The sequence below is a fragment of the Euprymna scolopes genome, chromosome 6, assembly GCF_053919585.1.
Source record: "Euprymna scolopes isolate OS-2025 chromosome 6, ASM5391958v1, whole genome shotgun sequence".
NCBI lineage: Eukaryota > Metazoa > Mollusca > Cephalopoda > Sepiida > Sepiolidae > Euprymna > Euprymna scolopes.
The window spans coordinates 127,944,499-127,969,770 of NC_136487.1; the positions used below are offsets into that span (position 1 = coordinate 127,944,499).

Here is a 25,272-nt window from a genome sequence, read left to right on the forward strand (position 1 = left end):
CATTTTAGGAGGATGGGTACTCTGGTACAGGTCCGCCCTTACGTTAAATTATTATAGAAAAGTGGTCCCCCACTTTTTAAAACTAAATATCTTGGAAATTACTCGTTTACCGCAATTTTCAACGTTAATTTCGTTTTCAGCGCCGCCAAAACCCGTAAGAGTAGTAATTTAAAAGGATTTTTCGAGGGTAGAAAAATTCTTCACATTAACCAAAACTATTTGTGAATTTGTCGACCGAGGAAGATCCTTCTTATAGAAGACGGAGAAAGACGTGGCGAGTGGTGACTAAAAGAAAGCTCCCGAAATAAAATTTGGAAAAGGAGAAACAGGTTCCAATGTCCTGAGAAAGACTTTGTCTTCCAGGCAAAAGAAAAATTTAATGTACTTATTTGTTTCCTTTTTGTTTGACAAGCCTTTTGTCTTGGTTTTGCCGAGTAAGCCGCAGGAAAACTGAAAATGACATTTTACCGTTATGTACGACGATATATTTTTTTAAGGACTTCTTTAAAACCTTCATGTTTTGTATTTGTGTGCTTTTTCTTTTTATAATCATTTTAAAATTGTGTTATTGTAATTAAGTTTAGCTGCTTAGGGGCTTAACAACAACAAAAAAAAAAAGCAGCTAGCCCTTTATGCGTTAATAAAACCGAATTAAATCTCAACCAGACATGCCTTATTCATTTTTTGCAGTTTTGGTACTTAGTTATGCAGTGCACTTACTGAATCCTGCTGAAATAACATTTAGAAAGCTATTCTTAACATGGGGAGAGGAGGGTGTTTTGTAACTACTCTGTACGTTTACCTAACAATTTAATAAACACTTGAAAAAAACTATTTAAAAATAGCGCGGTTCAATAAGTGTACTAGCCCCCAATTTTGATTATATTTATTTTCTTCCTTTTCTCTTTGATACACAAAAGTCAAATGTTGTTAACGACTACAAAATGTCGACAGTGGATCTCCTAGAACAGTACAAAACTATATCTCTGATCAACTCCCTTAAAAAAAAAAAAAAAAAAAAACACACTTAAATAACTGGGATTCTGTCGGACTTCGAGGTTAAAAAAAAACAACAAAAAAATAACATAAATATTCCTTTCATTAATGTCAACACTCAAGACCGACTTAACAATACAACAGTAAAAAAAAAAATCTAGGTGCTTGTGCAGAATAAGAATTTTTGTACTTACGGAGATTCCTGAATCGTGACAATCACTCGAACAGTCCTACTTAGTGAAGAGAATTTTTTTTAAATAGTTTCTTTTTTTAAAAACAATTCATAGTCTTTTTTTTTGGGGGGGGGGTTGATTACTTAAAAGGGTTTTATTTATTTTTTACATTAGGTCCACCTACCTCTACAAGTTTCTTTAAAGTGACGACTTTTATAGGTTTTCGAGCGCTAGTGTTTCACAATTTGTCATTGTTCTGAGCGAGACAACTATTTTTTCATCTCATATTTTAGGACGCTAATTATGCTGTCGGTAAGTTTTCACCAGCAGTTTACAAAAGCATACTTTTATGTTATTTTTTTTATTTTTTTTAAGGGAGGGGGGGGTATTCAATTATAGAACTTGTGCGCTAATGCTGATCCGCGCTATTTTTAAAATCGTATTTCCAAGTTTAATTAAAGTTTTATAGGTTTTTTTATTCAATTGTAAGCTTAAAGTACAGAATAGGTACAAAACACTCCCCATGTTAAGAATGGCTTTTAAATATAACGCTATTATTTCAGCACGGATTAATAAGTGCATGCATGAGTACCAGAACTTGTATAGTTTTTAACAGGTGCTTCTGCAGTTTAATTAAACGTTTTTCCGTAAGTAACATTAACCGAGCAGTGCTCGCGGTTAATGTTACTTACGGTCCGAGCACTGAACAGAAAAACCGTTTAATATTTCACAAAAATTTTGTTTACATTGGAGGGGCGGGGATGTTGTTGTAGTCACAGGTGCTTCTGCAGTTTAATTAACCGTTTTTCTGTAAGTAACACGAACGCGCCGACATTAACCGACCAGAACAACCGTTGAATATATTCACAAAAACTGTTTACATGAGGAGGCTGCGGTGAAGGGGAGGGTGTTGTGGCGGCAGTTCTAGGAGGTCCACCCTCCCAACTTTGCCGGCTGCCACAACACCTCCCCGACTCTCCCCAATGTAAACAGAATTTTTATGATATAGTAAACGGTTCTTTTAGTCGGTCACTGTCGGCGCGTTACTTACAAGAAAACGGTTAATTAAACTGCAGAAGCACCTGTGACTACCACAACATCCCCCCCTCCAATGTAAACAGAATTTTTGTGAAATACTAAACGGTTCTTCTGCTCAATGCTTGGCTAATGCCGGCGCGTTACTAATGGAAAAACGGTTAATTAAACTGCAGAAGCACCTGTTAAAAACTATACAAGTTCTATAATTGAATACCCCCTCAAATAAATAAAACGAAAAACAATGTTTTTGTAAATCGCTCATGGAAACAGCATTATTAGCGTCCTAAATCATGAGACGAAAAAAAATGAACGAATCTCTTAGTAAAAAAGAGTTGTCTCCTTCAGAACAATGACAAATTGTAAAATAGCGCCAATTTTCGACTATGCTGAATAAGAAAATCGCATTTAAATTTTGGTATTTGTATTACTATACACAGATTCGAAAAAGTTGTCAGAAAACAAATATATAACAAATAAATATTATCAAAAGGTAAGATAAGTTACTTTTATACCTAACTGGATATTTGTTTTAGTGTTTTTATTTAATGTAACACGTTTATTCAGCTCGAAAAACACACAGTTTTTAGTGATAAATTTGAAAATTGCAAATGGCGCCCAAGTCTCTGTTGAACATGGTAAGTTTGGGAAAATTAGTTAAAAATATACAAAATACCGTTGGAAACTCACCGAATTGATCTTATGAAAATCCGTCAGCTCTGTTGAAAGTTTTAGGCAGACATGCAAACATACATACATACATTTATATATTGGTAGCTCAAATTTTCGACCCAAACTGATTAAAAAGCTTGCCCTCTCTCTAAATACCCTTTATGTAAAATTTCAAATGTTTAGACCAGAAATTGTCTGAGTAATTTGATATAGACCACAGAGGTCAAATTCTTAAAAACTTTGACCCCTATTATGACCCCCTAACATTTATTGTTTTGGGCTCAAATCAAGTTATTAAGTTAGATCCATGTCCAAGGAACCTATATCTATAATTTCAAGTTTTTAGACCCAAAATTGTGGGAGGAGTTTTGTAGAGTTCTCAAAGGTCAAATCGTTGAACTTTGACCCTTTAACAGCCAAATTTCTGGGCAAAAACGGATTACAAAGATTTTTCCAAATCTCACTACCCTGTATATCAAATTTCGAGTCTGTAGACTGAAAATTGACAGAGTTGTTGTGTAGGGAAATGTGCACACACACACACACACACACACTTTTATAGATATACTAGCATGAGTGCCCGGGTGTTTGGAGTGTATGCTGAGCAAAAAAAAAAAAAAAAGTCAATTTTTTTAACTTTGACCCCTATTATGACCCCTTAAAATTTATTGTTTTGGGCCCAAATCAAGTTATTAAGTTATTCCAAGGAACCTATATCTAAAATTTCAAGTGCTTAGACCCAAAATTGTCGGAAGAGTTTGGTAGAGTTCTCAAAGGTCAAATCGTTGAACTTTGATCCCTTAATTCCCAAATTTCTAGCCAAAAACCAATCACATCGATTTTCCCAAATCTCACTACCCTATATATCAAATTTCGAGTCTGTGGACTTAAAATTGACAGAGTTATTGCGTAGGGAAATGTACAAACACACAGATACACAGACAGACAGATACACAAACATGTTCACTTTTATAGTGATAGATAAATTTTTTTTGTCGGCGTAGAAAGACTGCAAACGAAGCTGATTATTTTTTGGCGCTTCTAAAGAATTGGGACAAGATTTTGTAGTCGATGAATGGAGTTTTCAGATAAAAACAATGGTTTCAACTGATTTTTTTGGTCATTTCTAATAAGTTACAATGGTAGTTTCGATTTAAATATGCAGTCGAAATTACCTGAATAATACTAAATTAAAAAAAAACAAAAATAAAACAACTTTAATCATGTTAATTTTTATTTTTATTTTCGGACTATTAGTCTCATCTTTATTAGTTGTTGTTTGTTTGTTTTTATTGGTTCACAACGTTTCGGCCAACTTCCTCTGGCCTTCGTCAGGTGGTAACCGCGACGGATAGGAACTTCGAATCTCCTAACTGCATTCTCAGCCATCACTGCCATCCGTAGTTGTCGTCGTCTCACCACATTTTTGACCAATTACCTCTGGCACGCTTTGGGTGGGATTGAAACCGCTATCTTCAGACAATGTTCATCTGGAACCGTAGAGATTCAACGTCTCTATCAACTGCGCCACGGGCCCCGAAGGGCGATCAAGGTTGGATTCTTTGATCTTATAAATCCACATTTATTTATTATCTGATCTTCCATAGTCGGGTCCGTACCGATTGGTATATATATATCATTCCTTAATTGGAATGTTTTTTATTTTGAGATGAGCATTTTTATGTTAATTTTTATTTTTATTTTCGGACTATTAGTCTCATCTTTATTAGTTGTTGTTTGTTTGTTTTTATTGGTTCACAACGTTTCGGCCAACTTCCTCTGGCCTTCGTCAGGTGGTAACCGCGACGGATAGGAACTTCGAATCTCCTAACTGCATTCTCAGCCATCACTGCCATCCGTAGTTGTCGTCGTCTCACCACATTTTTGACCAATTACCTCTGGCACGCTTTGGGTGGGATTGAAACCGCTATCTTCAGACAATGTTCATCTGGAACCGTAGAGATTCAACGTCTCTATCAACTGCGCCACGGGCCCCGAAGGGCGATCAAGGTTGGATTCTTTGATCTTATAAATCCACATTTATTTATTATCTGATCTTCCATAGTCGGGTCCGTACCGATTGGTATATATATATCATTCCTTAATTGGAATGTTTTTTATTTTGAGATGAGCATTTTTATGTTAATTTTTATTTTTATTTTCGGACTATTAAAATAAATAAAAATTAACATAAAAATGCTCATCTCAAAATAAAAAACATTCCAATTAAGGAATGATATATATAAACTTTAATCATGTTAGCAGGTGAAAAATTGCGCCATATTGTTTAAATCAAAACAGAAAATTACCTCCCTTTTGAACTCTCCTGTGTTTGACGGCCTTTTTCATCAAATTCTATATTTTTATTTTCTTTAATAATTTTCTACCTTATCGATTTTTGTAATTTTTTGGATATAATCATCTTAAAATATAAGGAATACGTAGATACCACTGTTTTCATGTGAAATTTAGTTTTGCGATTTCCGAAATTTTGAAGCGTAGAAGTGTAGAAGCGCCTTTTTATTCTTTATTTTTCCCTCTTATTGGATACTAGCTGGGAGACTGGGATTAAATGAGGATCAACGGATGCTCTATACTTCCAATGTTTTATTGTCATCGAAATTGGTGAAATAGCCCATTTTGCAATCAAATTGATTATGTGCTCTTGTCAGGGACCCATCGCAGTGCACCACATGCCTCTCAGCAGTGACTTAGTCCACAATAGACTATAGTCTACATTACACTGTAGGAGAATCCACTGTTGATTTTATAAAATTATTTAATGACTTTAATTAAAGTTTAAAATGCAAAGTAAAGTATTATAGATCAATCGCGCTATAATCAGAAACATTTATTTTGAATGTACCCCTATTTTATCAATGGACTACTGTTGATTTTTTACGCCATACCCTTCTACTTCTGCAGTAATAAAATTTCTCAAGTGCACTTGCTACGTTAGTCTCTCTAAAGATGTTAACTTTGGTCAAAATCAGACAGTTTTTTCTTTAATCAAATTTCTTTGATTATCTGAGACTTTCTAATAGAGCCCTATCTAAGAACACTTCCAGTACATTTCTGTGAAATAAAAAAAACACACGTCTCGGCCGTGTCGCAGTTCTAGGTATGTGCAAAATGAATAGTTGATCCCCAAAAATGTATAAACATATTGACTTTTCCCTTAACTTTAAAATTCAAGAAATTAACTAATTTTCATGAGATTTTCAATATTTAATGAACCTTTTATTTTTTTTAATCTTAATGAAAATGTATTATTTTATGCAAATAAAAACACCTTTACTAAAGTTATATTTTCAAATGCTAAAAAAGAATGCATGAATTTATTTTATTATTTTTGTGTGTGTGTGTGTGTGAAAATAAAGCATTGTAGATGTTAAGAATAATTAAAAAGTATTTCAGGAACATTACGAAAAAAAAATGACTTAAGTCCGTGTTAATGAAATCAATATAACTTGAAGAAAAATTAATTTCTTCAACTAACGATATTATCAGTTAGTTATCAGTTATTCAATATTTTTACACACATAAAATAAAAATGTATTGTGAGAAATTCTACAGTTATAAGCAAGCCCCTCATTGGCTGATTTGGCCACCCATTGTCTTTGTTTAGACCAATCATATTAGTCATTTTACCTGCTGAGCAATGCGCTTGGCGGGAAGTTGAATGCTGCTTTTTCAGTTCCAGACATGCAGCCGAGCAAGAAAGGAGGATGGAACTCAACTCTATGGATATTAGGCATTTGGGCGCCTCTACATTCATCTTCTTGAGACTTTAATTTTAAGCCTAAATGATTAGGCAAAATTATTATTATACGAGTTTCCTGGAGACTTTTTAAAGTCTGAATTGTCGACCTGTCAGTAAGGATTTTTGCTTCAAATGAATACTAATTATTAGTGATGGGACGATTCCAATATTTTTCCAATTCCGATACAATTACCGATTCCGATTCTTTATAAATCTTTAATTATTTAACTATAAGATTGTTTTTTTCCACGATTTTCATAAAAACACATGTCAAATATGCAGCTATTTTTCATAAACATAAAATTACACTTGTGAAAGATGATCGATCGATTTTAGCTTTACTGGTAATTTTAAAATCAATAAATACTTTTATTTTATCACTATTACCAGCAATGGAAGATTTTACTTTAATAAAAATAAAGACAAAAGAATCGTTTTGGTATCAGAAAAGAGGCATCATTTTTTGATTTTTCTGATTCCCGATTCAGATTCCGATTAATCGTTGCAACACTACTAATGATGAACTTCTGTAATGTTGACTCAAGACAAGAATTGAATCTTTTCATCAGAAGGCATCATACCAACCCCCTTCAATTGGTTGCAACTGATCCATCTTTGAACAGTGTGGTACCTGTATACCAGTTACTGCTGAAGATAATGAACTATTACTTTTCAAGGTTGTTAAAAGCTATATTCAGAGGTAAAGTAGGCATTCCTTTTTTTTTTTTTTCATGTTGTCTATTTTTTTCATGTTATCTAATTTTTTCATGTTATCTATTTTTTTTTCATGTTATCTATTTTTTCATGTTATCTATTTTTTTCATGTTATCTATTTTTTATCATGTTATCTATTTTTTTCATGTTATCTATTTTTTATCATGTTATTTATTTTTTTCATGTTATCTATTTTTTCATGTTATCTATTTTTTTCATGTTACCTATTTTTTTCATGTTATCTAATTTTTTCATGTTATCTATTTTTTTATCATGTTATATATTTTTTTCATGTTATCTATTTTTTTCATGTTATCTATTTTTTTATCATGTTATCTATTTTTTCATGTTATCTAATTTTTTTATCATGTTATAAATTTTTTTCATGTTATCTATTTTTTTCATGTTATCTAATTTTTTCATGTTATATATTTTTTTTCATGTTATCTATTTTTTTCATGTTACCTATTTTTTCATGTTATATATTTTTTTTCATGTTATCTATTTTTTTCATGTTACCTATTTTTTTCATGTTATCTATTTTTTCATATTATCTATTTTTTTCATGTTACCTATTTTTTCATGTTATCTAATTTTTTCATGTTATCTATTTTTTTCATGTTACCTATGTTTTTCATGTTATCTATTTTTTTCATGTTATCTACTTTTTTCATGTTATCTACTTTTTTCATGTTACCTATTTTTTTCATGTTATCTATTTTTTTCATGTTACCTATTTTTTTCATGTTATCTATTTTTTTCATGTTACCTATTTTTTTCATGTTATCTATTTTTTTCATGTTATCTACTTTTTTCATGTTATCTATTTTTTCATGTTATCTATTTTTTTCATGTTATCTATTTTTTCATGTTATCTATTTTTTTCATGTTACCTATTTTTTTCATGTTATCTATTTTTTTCATGTTATCTATTTTTTTCATGTTATATATTTTTTTCATGTTACCTATTTTTTTCATGTTATCTATTTTTTTCATGTTATCTACTTTTTTCATGTTATCTACTTTTTTCATGTTACCTATTTTTTTCATGTTATCTATTTTTTTCATGTTACCTATTTTTTTATGTTATCTATTTTTTCATGTTACCTATTTTTTTCATGTTATCTATTTTTTTCATGTTATCTACTTTTTTCATGTTATCTACTTTTTTCATGTTACCTATTTTTTTCATGTTATCTATTTTTTTCATGTTATTTTCATGTTATCTATTTTTTATGTTATCTATCTTTTCATGTTATCTATTTTTTTCATGTTATCTACTTTTTTCATGTTATATACTTTTTTCATGTTACCTATTTTTTTCATGTTATCTATTTTTTTCATGTTATCTATTTTTTATGTTATCTATCTTTTCATGTTATCTATTTTTTTCATGTTATCAATTTTTTTTCATGTTATCTATTTTTTCATGTTATCTATTTTTTTCATGTTACCTATTTTTTTCATGTTATCTACTTTTTTCATGTTACCTATTTTTTTCATGTTATCTATTTTTTTTCATGTTACCTATTTTTTCATGTTATCTATTTTTTTCATGTTACCTATTTTTTTCATGTTATCTATTTTTTTCATGTTATCTACTTTTTTCATGTTATCTACTTTTTTCATGTTATCTACTTTTTTCATGTTATATATTTTTTTCATGTTACCTATTTTTTTCATGTTACCTATTTTTTTCATGTTATCTATTTTTTTCATGTTACCTATTTTTTTCATGTTATCTATTTTTTTCATGTTATCTACTTTTTTCATGTTATATACTTTTTTCATGTTACCTATTTTTTTCATGTTATCTATTTTTTTCATGTTATTTTCATGTTATCTATTTTTTATGTTATCTATCTTTTCATGTTATCTATTTTTTTCATGTTATCTATTTTTTTTCATGTTATCTATTTTTTTGATGTTATCTATTTTTTTCATGTTACCTATTTTTTTCATGTTATCTATTTTTTTCATGTTATCTATTTTTTTCATGTTATCTATTTTTTTCATGTTACCTATTTTTTTCATGTTATCTATTTTTTTCATGTTACCTATTTTTTTCATGTTATCTATTTTTTTCATGTTACCTATTTTTTTCATGTTATCTATTTTTTTCATGTTATCTACTTTTTTCATGTTATCTACTTTTTTCATGTTACCTATTTTTTTCATGTTATCTATTTTTTTCATGTTATTTTCATGTTATCTATTTTTTATGTTATCTATCTTTTCATGTTATCTATTTTTTCATGTTATCTATTTTTTTTCATGTTATCTATTTTTTTCATGTTATCTATTTTTTTTTTCATGTTATCTATTCTTTTTAGTAAGTGTACACTGCTCTCCCTCTGAACAATCATTAACGTTTTTTTTTCTCCTCACAAGTTTGATGATTGCGTAGGGCGGCTAAACATTATAAATTCACATTTTTTTTTTTTTTTTGCTGAGAAGTCGGGGTGGAGAGAATTACATTTGAAACCTAAAATAACATGATAAATGTAATTAATTTTTTTGGCGGGAGGGGGATTTTTTTTTTTTATTTTTAGGGGTTAAACGATGCTGGGTCACGTTATGAAAATTTACCAATCTTTTTTAGGCATGGTCCCAAATAGTAGCCCCTTAGGTGCAAGTGGTGATATGCCTTGTTAGGGGTGGGTGAACATGAGTAAAAAAAAAACCCTAAACTATGTCATTTTTTTTTCTCAACCTAACCCTTGTGAGAAATTCCCATTACAATGCCATTTTCATGTTTTAAGCCGCCTACACACATTTCTTGTAGGCAGTCTGTGATTGGTTAATTTGTATGAGCCAAGATAATTACTTGGCGCCTTTTTTGTAAACATCTATTTTGTTTTTCAGTCTACGTAAACCTCCGGCAAGAGTGAAACCCACCAAAAAGTCGGCTCCAAGAAGAATGCCTTATCGAGAATGGAGCCGCCACAATCTCTTCACATTATATCACCTAAATGTTTGGTGAAAAAAGGACTTGAAATCTCTACAAGCAGAGACACCTTTATTTTTGCCGAAGATATCCCAATTAGAGGATGGCACCATTTTAACATTTTTATCATGTTCATATCACCTAAACGTTTGAACTTTTCTCAATTCAATTAGGGTGCCAAGGGACTCGATTTATACCTAATTAAAGGCACCAGAACTCTTGCCAAGAACACCATGAAATATCATGGACATTTTCAAAGGAAAACCATGCTACCACTCCAACAAAAGGAGTTAACTACTGGCCCCCAATTTGGGAGACAAAATTGACCCACCATTTTGCAAGGACTGTACCCAGACCAATAACCTTTCTTTGATTTTATAACTTATAGTTTAAAGGTATGGTTTTGTAATTGTGGAATTATTTTTGCCTCAGCCAGGGAGTATTTAGTTGTGAGATTAATTTCTCACACCCTTTCTTTACTGGTCTAGTTCCAAAGTTATGGTTGTACCATTAAAAGAAAAAAAGAAGTAGAATTATCGAAAAATAAATAATAAATCAAACCTTAATATTATCATAAAAAAAACGAAAATAAAAAGGAAACTATAAGGTGCTTATTCAGATTGGCACTTATGGCAGCATTTAAAATTGAAGAAAATACCGAAATGTCTGTATGATGTATATACAAGTTACGGAACGAAGATAAAAAATTCCAAAAACCACATGAAGTTTTTTTTTTTTTTTTAATTCAAAAAAATAAATTTTACTGTTTCGATGAGGATGAAAAGAATGAAATCAACGAATCGGTAGACAAAGCAGACAACCCTAATCTATGTGGAAACTGTCAAAGTAATCACTGATTATCTCTCTATTATGTTCTCTAGTGTCGAAAATTTAATGCTGACCATAGTTCGGCTGGATGGTCCGAAATGAGACCGGTATAAAGGTTGCAAAATAATCATTATTTTGCGACAACTCGGGAATTAGATAACTGCTAATTGAAAAAATATGATGCCTTGACTCTCTGGTGAGATGTTGGACAAGCTCCAAAAGAAACCAATGACACCTGGATCCCGCAGAGGCCTCCATCCACAGTATACCTCACACCACGCCCAGACTTGGAAATATGCATATACATTGGCGAGCAACTGGTAACAGATACAGTGCTCAACAAGGTACTGTTAGCAACCTACCTTGTCACGTAACATGAATAGACGCAATATAAGAAAACTACTGGGCAGACAGGGAACACTGCAAAACATGGACAACATCAGCATCCCTCAGAACTCTATCAATGAAGTGGTGTGCACCAATGACCCACGACTATGGCCCGAGGCATGTTCAATATATGTCCAAAGGCCAGTACCTCCCAGTAAAAACGTAAAATCGCGTAGTCAATGACGCCTTAGGGTAGAACTGACCTTCTCAGATCTCCACCCTCTTCTTGGCCTTGGTCCTTCTCTTATTTTTTTCCACACTAGAGAAATATGCTTCTGTCTGTCACTTACCGTTAAAAAATGGCAAATTTGTTTTTCGTAAATAAAAAAAACAATTACTTTTTTTTGTTGTGACTTTTGGAATATGCAATCGGCAGAGTTCCACAGGCGTGCAGTTCTAAGAAAGAAGCTTTTCATGGAATCTACGTTTTGATTTAGGCACAGATAAAGAGTGGGGAAAATTATTGACAGTGGTTTCAGCTAGTCGGGTGTTTTTCGTGAAACGTTTGGACAATGTTGTCCACTGGATTTACAATAATCAGACGACGCCATGGCACATAAGAAAAGGAAAAAGAAAAAAAAAATATATATATATTGTATTGTTTTTAAAAAATTATCCTGATGAAGGCTTTTAAGCCAAAAATTTGAAATTTTAAATAAATAAATATCTGTTTATTTAAAAACACAACTCCGCATGGTATCGTCCTTTCTAACCATACATTTTAAATTCTTTTGTTCCGTGCTTCTTAAAAGCGGACTTTATTGATACTATTTTTTTCATAAAATTTAACCTACGATGACTTCTGTTTTCTTGCTTTAAATAGAGAATCATCAATTTTGGAAAGCCTTTATTTAGGGAGATCACCATTTTTTGGAGGGTTTGTTTTAATTTGTGTGAAAGTATTTTTAAATGAGCCTGTTTCAGAGAAATATTTTTGGTGAAAAGGGTTTTTAGGTTTATAATTAAACGTGAGAAAATGAGAGTCATGGCGTATGATTAAATTAACAAAATAACGAGTTCAAAGGCATACATTCACAAAAGAGATATCATCAAACACTACCGTGTTTGAATATATGGTTAAGTGGCAGTTTTAGTCATTTAGAACCGCTTTAAAGATTCACTGCTCACTCATTTTTCAACCAAATTTCAAACAATTATTACAGTTTATAGATCACCTTCTCAGCTATATTGTGAAAAAAATTTCAATTTTTGTTCGGTAAAACAAAAGTTATGATGAATTTACTAGTGTTCAACATCATAAAAAGACAAAGAGGTGAGTGACGTTTGTTATGACTGATTTCTATAGCAACCACGTCGCTTCAGCGACTAGTGTTGCTACTAATTCACTGCTGTCGCAAAAAGAAAAGTAATAAGTGAGACAGAGAGAATGAAAGAATGAAAGGGAGATAATTGGGGGGATTTTATTGAAAGCAGATGAGTGGCATACATTGTTATTATGTATGTGTATGCTATGTGTATGGGGCAAAAAAATAAGACTGAAAATAAACAAACAACAAGTGAATTTATTGGAAGCCTGGAAAAATCATTGATTACAATAGAAAAATGTGAGCATGAAAAGTAATATGGTTAAGCTTAAACATGGAAAAGTAAAGGACTAGTTGTTAAAACTGGAAAAGAAAAGGACAAGATATTCTAGTAAAAAATAAATTAAATTTATAACTTAAAATATTGCAGCATTAAGAATTCATTAGGAATTTGTTAACGTTGGACTTGAAGACATCTAAGTTGTAGTCAGGTGGGAAGCAGGCAGACGGAACCTATTGTGAAAAATAAATCTATGGAGATAGGATGAGAAAAGATATTGGGTGTATGAAACTATCTACGGAATTGGAGCAATGGAAGAATGGGCAACTCTAGATTCGGCCGTGCTGGTGTCAGGTAAAAATCTCGAGTGGAAGGAATAATAGTCCGTTTTTATTGTAAAACAAATAAATGGCATAAAATAAGTAATGCTTGATTTTGCATAAAATAATAAAACGCTTTTGTTTTTAATAGAATGCTTTTTTTTTTTCAATGGTTGGAATCTGTTTTATGTGACTTCTGCAGTTTAAAGCCAGTTTTCTGTGAATCTCACTTGGCAATATCTGGCGGACAATGGAACTGCAGAAGCACACTAGACTCAACTAGTTATACGTCTTGCTTGAAGACGTACATGTCAAGACGATTGCATGGCGAATTAAGGCCTACTATTCACCTTCCTCAGGATATACACATATGGACACATGTTTTTGTAAGAAATGATGGAGTGCCCACATGCCTGCGCTACCCTACTCCGGTCATTACAAGGTTTTTAAAAGATATCCGAAATGCTTTGCGATACATAAAAATGGCAGACATGACTCGATCAGCATTGACTGAAGAAAGCATTTTTCGACAATATAGATTGTAGTACCACAGTGGTATAGACTTAAATCTCGAGAGATTCTTTAACTATTACTGCGCCTTACGATAGTGTTACCTCGTGCTACAACTTCCACATCCGGCAGACATATAAAGCATCCATTCTGTTTTTCTACCTACACCCAGTGAAATGCAGTATTTAATTTTTTCTTCTTAGATCGACTGTTCATCTAGGAGAAGAGTCATGTAGCGACCACAATGTCCAGCAGAAACATTTCATAGTATATAATGGGTATAAAGAATGCGTAGGTACATGACATCGTGATGCAACCACTGAACACATAAAACAAAAAGAACTATGTTACGTTCCTGTAAAGTGTCTGCAAGATGACGTATATTTGAAAGCACACCCATTGCTGTGAATGTCTTGTTTAAGTAGCCCACTCTTCCCTCTCATGCAAGCGGGTGAGTCTACTTCCATGGGGGTGTGACATAAGACCATTCCAGTGTTATAAGTGGGCGTCTTGGGTTCAATTCCATCTCTACATGCCCCTCCCCCTTCTGGGGCCACAAGATACTTGCATTGTGGTTCAATGTTTTGAGGCTCTGGAGTAGTCGTGCGAGGTGCTCCCTGTCTCTGGAGGTAGGTTCCTAAGTGGTCGTGTCACCTTTCTGCTATGATGCACCGGTTGGTCTTCCTCAACCTCCATCATCCCAGAGGATGCTGTGTCATCCACCTCCATCTGTTCTGGCAGAGTGTTGGATGTTTCGGGCTGGTGTTTATTCGTACACGTGTCTATGGTATCCAACATTCCTGGTGGCTCTTCAGATATCGAGTGACAAGAGGTATCTACCATAGGGCATATTCTTCGGAGGAATCTACGATTGCAATGGGTTACCCGGTTACTCCCATCAATACGTACATTATCCTGCCGGTTACCCAATATTTCCACCACCCTTCCTGTCTTTGCCCATTGTAGTGGGTGTGGACTAACTTGGTTTTGAACCTGCACTGTTTCCCAGATTTTCAGTGACTTTTTAGATTGTATTCCCTTTCATTCCGTAAGTGTTTTTTGCTATCGCTGTTTCTCTATAATGACGTATTTCTCTCCAGCGTTTATGGATTCGATATCGGTCCTGGAGCACTGTGAGATGGTCCTTTATCCCACGACTGTAGAGCATCATCGCTGGAGACATGTAGGCCTTGTACTGGGGTGTTGCGATGAGTCAGTAGGGACCTAGCTGCCTGGTCATGGCTATCAATAAGTATTCTTTTAGCCGTTTTAACGGTCAATTCTGCTATTCCGTTGCTTTGAGGGTAATATGCCGATGATGTTTGTTTCCTTATGCCCCAATTATCTAGGAACTGGTTATATTTACTGAAGTCAATCGGTGGTCCACCATCGGTTAACAGTTCCTCTGGGATGCTGTACGTGCAGAACCATTTTTGTAGGGCGTCACATGTAGCCTTGGCATTCCCGGATGAAATCAGAGTGACCTCTAACCATCCTATGTATCTATCTGCATATAATAGGTAGTTCTTTGTGGGCACCCACATAGTGCCATTTTGCCGTCACTAGTTGCAACATTCTGCTGTGAAGTTGGGTCTAGAAAGTTCTCTGGTACCAGACCAAGGTCTTTTAGGGCTGACTCGGACAGGTAGAAATCTGATGTATTTTTTGATACATATATAATCTGATGTGTTTCCTGCGATCCTACTCTGATTTTAGTTAATATCATGCCTTTTATGTTTAGTAGGTTTTCTGTGATTCCCTGAATTCGGTGACTGGTCGGTACTAGATATTTGTCTGGAAACTTCAGATTATTTTGATTTTTGGTCTACTAGAGCATGTCTGTGCCCCAGTGTCTGCGATCACATTAATCCAGTGAGTATGGAGGCCAGCTGGCCCTATGGAGATGTGCCCGAATTCTGCATGGGCCTCTGGAATCGGAGTTATCTCTACTGTCAGGGTTGATGCTGGATCAGGAGTACCTCTTTGGAACTTATTTTTGTTCCAAATAAGGGGTGGTAGGGCCTTGGGTTTTGTCAGGTTGGCTTAACCTCTCTTTTTTATTTGTTCATCTTGGCAAATCATCCTGTTATGACCTTTTTTGTGCCTTTGGGTAGTGAAAGTTCTAGATTCTGCTCTACTCCCACTATAGATCTGTTGCTGGACCCCTGCTTCAGTTTTCGATAGACCCTTTTTAAATGTCCGGTCAAACTGCAATTGTGACAAGTCATCTTTGCTGCTGGGCAGCCCCCTGATCCTTTTGAGCCGTCAAGATGTGAGCGCTTCCCACACCATTTACAGGGTTCAGTGTCTCTCAGAGTTGATACAGTCTGGTTCTCCCAAGGTCACTTCCTGTGGCCCGACCTCTGTATGCTCGTTGTAGTAGGGTATACACTACTGTGGAGATGGGGATAGACTTGTCCGTGGTCTCTAGGTTGACAAGCCTGTTGAATTTTTCTTCCAGTGTCATAACCGTCACAGCCTCCGACTGCACCTTGCATTGATGCTCCAGGTTTGCCAGCCCTGTCACCATTTGTCCTGTTATCATATTATTGGAGTAGCTGACTTTCCGACTGCATCTTATCCTGTTTGGGTTGGACAAGTCACTGAAAAGTCACAGAATTTTGTGACTGATCGAAGTCGTGCCACGAAGTCCATAACCAATTCCCCCTCCTGTCTTACGGAGTGGAATTCTTGCCTGTACGCTTCTTTGTGTAGGTTTCTGACAGCTACGAGCTTTAAGTGTCATAACGGCTGTCCTTCCGTGACGGAGTTCAGTATTTCTGCTCCTCCATGTTGAACAACAGCCTGTTTAATTCTAGGGACCAGGCTGTTCTCAGCTCGTTTCTGAACACTGTTGGCTCTATCAACCCACACACATCTCCTTGTATCTATTCCAGGAGTTCAGTTCTATGGTAGGTCTGTTGGGTCTCCTTGTAAGTGGCTTGCTGGACTGTCCTCCATTTCTTCGCAGGGTGATGTTCTCTTGCTGTAGTTCAAGGATCTGTTGAAGTAATATCTGCTGTGTTTGTTCGTTCATATTCCAACGTTGTTTGTAGCCGGTTTCCTATATCGTTGATACCATGTAAAGTGTCAGCAAGACAACGTATATTTGAAAGCACACCCGTTGCCGTGAATGTCTTGTTTAAGTAACCCACTCTCGCCTCCCATGCAAGTGGGCGAGTCTACTTCTATGGGGGTGTGACACTAAAACCACTCCAGTCTTGTAACCGGGAATCTTCGGTTCGATTCCACTTCTACAGTTCTCTTGCGTAGAAATACAGTAAACAGGCTGGAACATTCGGGAAGGCCTGTATATAAATATTTGCCTGTCAAAAATCAAATCAGTTTTCTCTCCAATTTCTCAAAAGCAGCACATGTTCAGGATAACTCTGTCCACAGGAGATGTTAAAATCCCTCGTACTGATATTATGTGCAATGCACATGAATTTTAATACCCATCATGGAAAGTTACCACATCGAATGAGAATTTAAATCTTCCTTTTAAACAATTTTATTCCAAACTACTGTTCTCATGATACAAATACACACACATACCCATGCATTCACTTATATGGATTTTTGGACTTTTCTTCTCAAAAATAGCCACATGAAACTTTTAAGTCCACGTGTGAAACTCTGATCATAAAAAAAGCAGTAATTTCAAACCTCACCATTAATCTTTCATTATGAACATTTCACACAAAAAACACTCATGTTGGAACAATTTAAACTAATATTCCCAACATGTAAGTAAATGCTTATTTCATGTTCGTTCAGAGATTTTGTGTTCTTTGTCGAGTGTTGTTATTTTTCGAATTTCATTTTTATATTTTTTATGCAAGGGATCGGTGAAACCCTTCTATAAATTGACGATCCCGTTAAATTTATCTTTGATGATCCTGTAGATACACTCCTACTTTTGACGTCAATAAAATTATGACACACACAACTTCGGTCCTAAAAATTGATAAATCCTGATTTTAAGTTGGTTACCCCACCAACCTCACAAGTGATGATTCCACCGGGAATTGTTACAGGCCTCTAATCTAATCGGATATAATATGTAAACCAGCCAAGATATGATGACGAATGAGTGGTTCCAGAGTAGCTGCCGAGCAGTCAGATAGCTCAATAAGAATGTAATAGAGGAAAGTGCTTTTAAAGCACTTTCCTCTATTACGTTCTATGCATCTGAGGACACAATCGCCCTCTCTCCACGTTTACCCTATAATATTTTCTGTGAAAGTACTTCGATTTATCAATTTCAACGATCACTGAATCTCCATTAGCATCTATTCTATCAATTTTAATTTACACTTCTACATTGAACTTTTACTCAAAAATTCTTGTGCGTACAACAATGGCTACCAGTTGTAACATAAGGAATTGCATTACTTAATATCCAGAAAACTACTTATTTGCAGAATTTTTTTTTTTTTTACAAAGGGGTCACCATTTATCAAGGACCAGAGACCACTCGAGGATAAGGGTTAATAAATGTACAGTGGTCAATGGGACAGTGACATAGTAATTGTTAGTGGTGAAAATTTGGTAAATTGGATTACTTAAGGGGAACGGCTTTTCAAGAACTTGTTTACGTTGGACTTGAAGATGACAATATTATAGTCAGCTGGAAAGCAGGCAAAAGGAAGAGAGTTCCACAGGTGTGCAGTTCTAAGAAAAAATCTTTCTTCATCGAATCTACGTTTAGGTTTAAGCACGGATAAAGAGTGGGGGAAATTATTGATAGTGTTTTCAGCTAGATGAGTGTTTCTCGTGAATGTTTGGTGAGGAGGGACCATGGATTGGAGCTCAGACGAGCACTTGCCATGAAAATAACGATAAAGCAGAGACAGGCTCGCAATGTCTCTTCTGTGAAAAAGAGATTGCATGGAAGAGAAAAGCGCATCCCCCACTATGCTACGAAGTCTATTTTGAACTCTATTAAGGCAGGATAAGACCTTTGTAGCAGCTCCTGCTCAGATATGGCAACAGTACTCCATCCTTGGACGTACCTGACTCTTATATAGGTAGAGAATTGCATCAGCAGTGAGATATCTAATGGATCGATAGAGGGATCCCACAATTTTTCCAGTGACCTTGGCAACAGATTTGATGTACATGTTCCATTTCATATCAGGAGCTTGTCAAAACATGGAGCCTCCCCAAGATGAGAGCCATTCATTTAAATTGATGCCAGATGGGGATCAGAGCGTTGAAGATGTAAAGATAGAAGTTTGGTTTTAGATGCATTAAAATTACCCAGCCACCTTTTGCCCCATTGTACCACATGCTCAAGATCAGAAAAGAGAGAATCAGAGAGAACTTGGTCGTTTACAGTCTTTGATGTACTACCATAGATAGTAGTGTCATCAGCAAAAATATCTACGAATGATCTAAGGATATGATTTGGAAGATCATTGATGTAGATTAGAAAGAGAGTTGGGCCCAGAATGGAACCCTGAGGGACTCCAGCATTAATACTGTGAGCTTCTGATTTCTGCCCATCAATGACTAATCTTATGAACCTATCAGAGAGAAATGATTTAATAATTGAGAAAACATTCCCAGCTGTACTGTAACTGGAGATCTTGTGAAGTAGACCTTTATGCCATACTCTATCAAAGGCCTGTGATATTCATTTTCAGCATACCCAATAACTGTTAAGGGTCGTGATTTTAAAGGAAAATGTTAAAGTAGAAACCAAGTAAAAATTTGCTCAAACACCATACACATTGATGTCGGAGTCGGACGATGTAGAAGATTTGGTCAAAATGCCGACGAAAACCAACTAAAGACGTGCCTTGATTCAAAAGCGATTTTGACCTTTTGAAATTCGTAAAAGTGACTTCTGGGGAATTAAATTTATGGATTAATTTTGTGCTTTTGAACAAAACATTAACAGCATTCGTTGGAGAAGCCACTACTCTAAAAATAAATAAATAAATAAGCCAAAATTAATAAAAAAAAAATGCAGAAAAAGACCGGGTTTGTTTGTTAAAACAAAAACAAAAGTATTCTTTACAGGGAACAAAACAAAATTGCTTTTTACAGGGAACACTTTCTTGTACTTGTGCATTTTAAGATTCTCGAGCAAATTTAGGTAGCCATTCTTAACATAGGAAGGGGAGCTTTTATAACGCTTCCCTTGCGCGGACGGAACTCATCTAAAATGAAAACAACTTGTTTGGGTATGTAAATACAAAGAAGTGCCGGTAAATATCCAGATACGCTACAACAGAACACCGACCACTCTAATTTGTTTTTTGTATAGGTAATTGATGCCGCTGACAACGAATCTGATAGTCAAACTTGGGGCAAATTTACCGTTTGCATGGTATTAACCCCTGAACCCACGAACTACTTTCCACCATTTTGCAGCTTCCGTTTAGGCTACGCGCTTTAGCATAAATGACGACTTCAACTAGCAAACTGCCTTCTCACATAGCGTACAAATCTTCCGTGGAAAATTTGAAATTAGATGAAAAAGAAATAAATAACAACACCACACCACACCCGCTCGCGCCCCCAATGTAAGCAGTAAAATCTTCGAAAAATGTTAAATGGTGTTCTAATTGGTAAATGTCGTTAACTAAACTGCAGAAGCACCTATTAAGCCACATAAGTTCTATAATTGAATCCCCCCCTCCCCGCAAAAAAAAAGAACGAAAAACATAAAAATGTTTGGTGCTTATGTTTTTGTAAACCACATTAAAAACTACGTGAGACAAAAAAAAAAAAGGTCCCCCAATTTGTTGTACTTTTCTTTAATTGTAAGTCATTAAAAAACGTCAGTCCGTAATTTTTTGATTGATACGACGCCATATGAGAAGGCAGTTTGCTAGGTGAAGCAAGTCGTCGTTTATGCTGCTGCACTGCAGCGCACGCGCGTAGCGTAAACGGAAGCTGCAAAATGGTGGAAAGTAGTACCTGAGTTCAGCATGCAAACGGTAAATTTGCCCCAAGTTTAACTATCAGATTCGTTGTCAGCAACCTCAATTACTTATGACAAAAAAAACAAAAACAAAACAAAAAACAAATTAGAGTGGTCAGTGTTCTGCTGTAGCGTATCTGGATATTTACCGAAGTGTCTTTTCTTTTTTAACTTATAATTTCTGGAATAAAAAAAAAATAAAAAAAAATCAGAAAGTGCAGATCGGAAAAAAAAAGCCCCCGCAAAACATGTTAATTGAATTATACCTGAACATGATAGGAGATCCAATTCTTGGTGATTATGACTTGACTTCACATCGACTAATTTGAATTTTACGAGACAATGATTTAAAATAGCACTAACCTAAAATGCATTTTTGTATATAATCAAATAAAACTATCGCATAAATTAAAAAAACAAAAAAAAAACAAAGCAGCATTTTTTTTTTTTTTTTACTAAGTTGCACACAAATGACGCACTTTTTTTTCTATCTTATTGATTCATCATTTAATTGCGAGTTAGTGAGAGTGATCTCCCTTGCATTTAGATTTTTTTTTTTTTTTTTTTTTTTCTTCTTCTTGCCGGATAAGTTATTTTTTTGTCGCGACGCACTTCCGTTTATATTTACACGTGGAAATGATCAGTCGGTAAACATATCCAAGAAATACGGTTAGTATTACTCGAAATTCTTATTGAAAACATTTTACACATTCCTTTATTTTATTTTTTGAGGATTCACGGAATACTAATATTATTATTGTGCTTTCTATTTAATCCGGTTAGATCTTATAATCACGTCACACTCGCAAGAAGCACCGTTTTCTTAATTTCGACATGATTTTAGTAATTTTAGTTATTCTTTAATGATCTTCGTCAACACTCACCCTAAATAATACGGAAGAAAAAAAGTAATCGTTGTTATGGACGACATAAATTATTTTGAAAAGAAAACTTTGAGAAATTAATTAATTAATATATATTGGTTTACCAACTAAAGTTTGACTATTTGCGTTAACTTTAGAATTTAACGCAGTGAAAGTGCAGTAGTAGTGCACTATTTATTAATTTTATTTTTTAAAAGATTTTCGATGCTTCTGCATCTATATTACCGCGCTATTTTTTTTTTTTTTTAAATAGTATTTAAGTTAAATTTAAGGTACTCATGCACTTATTGATCCGTGCTGAAATAATAACGTTATTATTTAAAAAGCCATTCTTAACATGGGGAGGGAAGGATGTTTTGTACCTATTCTGTACTTTAACCTTACAATTGAATAATAAAAAAAAAAACATATCAAAACTTTAATTAAACTTCGGTAATCGTGAAGAAAGAGAGAGCCTGTTTCCTCCGTTCGACTATAGGTGGCGTTACTGTCTGTCCACCCAGTTACGGAAGCACAAAATGTATATAATGCCACCCTTGAAATAAAAATAAATGTTTTTGTTATATTTTAATTTTAAACATGTTTTTTTTTGGGGGGGGGTGCAAACATATTTAAGTTTTGTTTTTTGTTTTTTCAAACATATTTACGTTTTTTTTTGTTTGTTTTTGCAAGCATATTTAAGTTTTATTTTTCCAAACATTTACGTGTTGTTGCTTGTTTATTTTAAAACATTTACGTTTTTTTTTTTGTTTTTTTTTTGCAAACATAAACTAAATATTTTTGAAATATTTTTCTTTTTGAAAAGTTTGCTTATGCACTTATTGGTACCGCGCTATTTTTTAATAGTAGTTTCAAGTAAGATTCAGGTTTTACAATATCCTTTTTCAAATATATATATATATATATATAATATATATATATATATATATAAATACTTGCGGAAAAGGTAAAATAAGTGCAGAAAAAAGGGGGGGTCCATAAAAAAGATAAAAGAAAAAACGTTGATTTTTTTTTTATTATTATCATAGGAGCGTAAAAAATACTCACGGAAAAACGGTTGTACCCATAAATATGTTTAAAAGAAAAATATAGCAAAAACATTTAGTTTATGCTTGCAAAAAAAAAAAAAACGTAAATGTTTAAAAATAAACAAGCATCAAAACGTAAATGTTTGGAAAAATAAAACTTAAATATGTTTGCAAAAAAATAAAACTTAAATATGTTTGCACAAAAAAAAAAAAAAGAAACATGTTTAAAATTAAAATATAACAAAAACATTTATTTTTATTTCAAGGGTGGCATTATATACATTTTGTACTTCCGTAACTGGGTGGACAGACAGTAACGCCACCTATAGTCGAACGGAGGAAACAGGCTCTCTCTTTCTTCACGATTACCTAAACTTCGAAATACGATTTAAAAAAAAATAGCGCGGATCAGTAAGTGCGTTACTAATGCACTTACTGATCCGCGCTATTAGCACCAAATTTAATTTGGTAAATATGACGAATTTCTCCACCCTCAAAAATTCCTTTAAAATTACCACTCTTATGGGCTTTTGGGGGTCGCTGAAAACGAAAATAACGTTTAAAATCACGGCAAACGAGTAGTTTCCAACAGATAAAGAAATGTTAGTTTAAAAATGTGATGGATCACTTTTCTATAATAATTTAATGTAAAATGAGCACCCACTTTATGGCCACGATTTTTTTTTTGGAGGTGGGGGGGGGGCTTTCTTTCCACTCTCGGAAAATCTATTAAAATTACCACTAACGTTTAAAATTCCAGGAAACAAGTAGTTTCCAAGATATGAAGATGCACTCATTTTATGGTCACCCCCCCTTTTTTTTAAGGGGGGGAGAAACTTTGTGAAAAATATTGAATAATTCGATCCCCTGTCTAAGCTTATAACTACTAGAAAAATGTTAAAAAAAAAAAAAAAAAATGTAATTCAAACCATAATTTTTTTTTTTTTCAATTAAAGGGGCAATGACAAAGGTTTCATTAAAAAAAACAAAAAACAAACAACGTGTTTTTTTTTTTTTTGTGTTTTTTTTTTTTAAGTTTTAAACTTCGGACTTTACAGGTAAATTTCCAAGAAAGTGTTTTTTTTTTTGTTTTTTTTAGTTTAAATTAGAATATATTAATTATTGATCTTCAATTTGTGATATATAAAACTTTGGCACATAAATTAATTATTTACTTTTTAGTAGACATTTCAAAATAGGGGGGGCGTGAACTTAAAAAAGAACGTTTGTCTAAAATATTATATTCGGTTTATTGGAAAGAGCATAAAATTATACATTGACACTGAAAATATCGTAAAAATAGAATCAATAGAAAAATTTGGATAGATTTTTAAAGTTTAAAAATTGAAAAATACTGATCTCGTAAAATTCAACTAATTTCATTACTGTTTTAAAAAAATAAAAAAAATATTTCTATTACTTTTTATACAACTTTAATAATTTTGGAAGTATAATCCATAAAGAAAATAAATAACCCACTTTTAAAAGAGAAATTACAAGTTTTTTATATTTTATTCGCAGTTTCGTGTTAGAGGTGTCAAAAATAAAAAAAAATATAAATAAAAAGATATTCAATTATAGAACTTGTATAAAATAAAAAATAAATTTGTTTTTCTTTATTTTAGGTAATCAGTCAACATCGGGATGATTAAAACTTTTTGAAGGAGATTTTGAAGTATTTAAACTGTCAATAACAATTCTTCGGGACAAGATCAAAGTGTAGTATCTGTTCCGGCAGATACTGCAAGCTATGACTAGCTATGACTAGCAAAGACCAGATGTGGGGGCAACCCCACATGCCTGACCTTTAACCAGCTCCCATTTCCCACCTCTCGGGAGCTGGTCCCCTTTTCCCTTCCCCCTCCCTTCACTCCTCACATTAAAAAATTGGCCTTGTGCCTAATTTGCTCGGTGGGGGAGCAAATAAATACCATCTGTTCTTCAGATGCTGCACTTCAATTTCTTGTTCTGTCAGTGGAGGAGAAATCCTTCACGACTTAGACAATTTTTATTTTTGTTCCTTTTTCTCCACATTAAAAAACGACCCTGGTGTCTAACTCTGTCCCGTGGGGAGGCATTGTAAATAGGAACAATTAAAAAGTTGTGTAATTAGCCGAGGAAAAATGCTTCCCTTATTTAAGAGGAAAAAAAAATTGCGCAGAATGTTTGAACGTTATTCTTTTTTGTTATTTTCCTTTTTTTATACACTTGTATATTAAGATCTTATGGATGATTTTTATTTATTTACTTTTGGATAAAAGTTTTGACAATACAGGTACTCAGGTAGAGAAAGGACGGTGCAAGTTTTTTTTTTTTTTATTATAAAATTCAATTTTTACGGTATATTTTGTTTAGTAAATTGCCAGGTGAAACTACAGAATAGAAAAAAAAACTTTAATCATTGAATTTGACCTGAAAAAAAAAACTATTTAAAAATAGCGCGGTAACAAAAATGCATAAACACTTTTTTTTTTATTATAAAATGAAAATGTTCATGAGGTGAAGTAGACTATTTTTACTAAAAAAAAAAAAAACT

General features: G+C 33.6%; 2 protein-coding genes across 5 annotated transcripts in view; one reads left to right on the forward strand and one right to left on the reverse strand.

Annotated features, from left to right (window-relative positions):
• The window catches only part of LOC145277955 (monocarboxylate transporter 9-like), a 249,000-nt gene that overhangs the window by 121,003 nt on the left and 102,725 nt on the right, over window positions 1-25,272 (reverse strand). Inside the window, exon 1 of one of the 2 annotated variants that reach the window (XM_080130067.1) lies at window positions 1,191-1,419. The exons of the other annotated variant lie outside the window; for it this stretch is intronic. The gene's annotated coding sequence lies outside the window, so the exon portion shown is untranslated. Of the gene's footprint in view, window positions 1-1,190; window positions 1,420-25,272 lie in introns of those variants that run through there. 2 annotated transcript variants of the gene reach the window in all.
• The window catches only part of LOC145277956 (ribonuclease P protein subunit p25-like protein), a 64,687-nt gene continuing 46,648 nt past the window's right edge, over window positions 7,234-25,272 (forward strand). Inside the window, exon 1 of one of the 3 annotated variants that reach the window (XM_080130071.1) lies at window positions 7,234-7,339. Coding sequence is in view for 1 of the 3 variants with exons in the window: in XM_080130069.1 (XP_079986195.1) it covers window positions 20,832-20,840 (9 nt within the window). In the remaining 2 variants the exon portion in view is untranslated. Of the gene's footprint in view, window positions 7,340-20,712; window positions 21,494-25,272 lie in introns of those variants that run through there. The other 2 variants (XM_080130069.1, XM_080130070.1) reach the window with 2 other exon arrangements.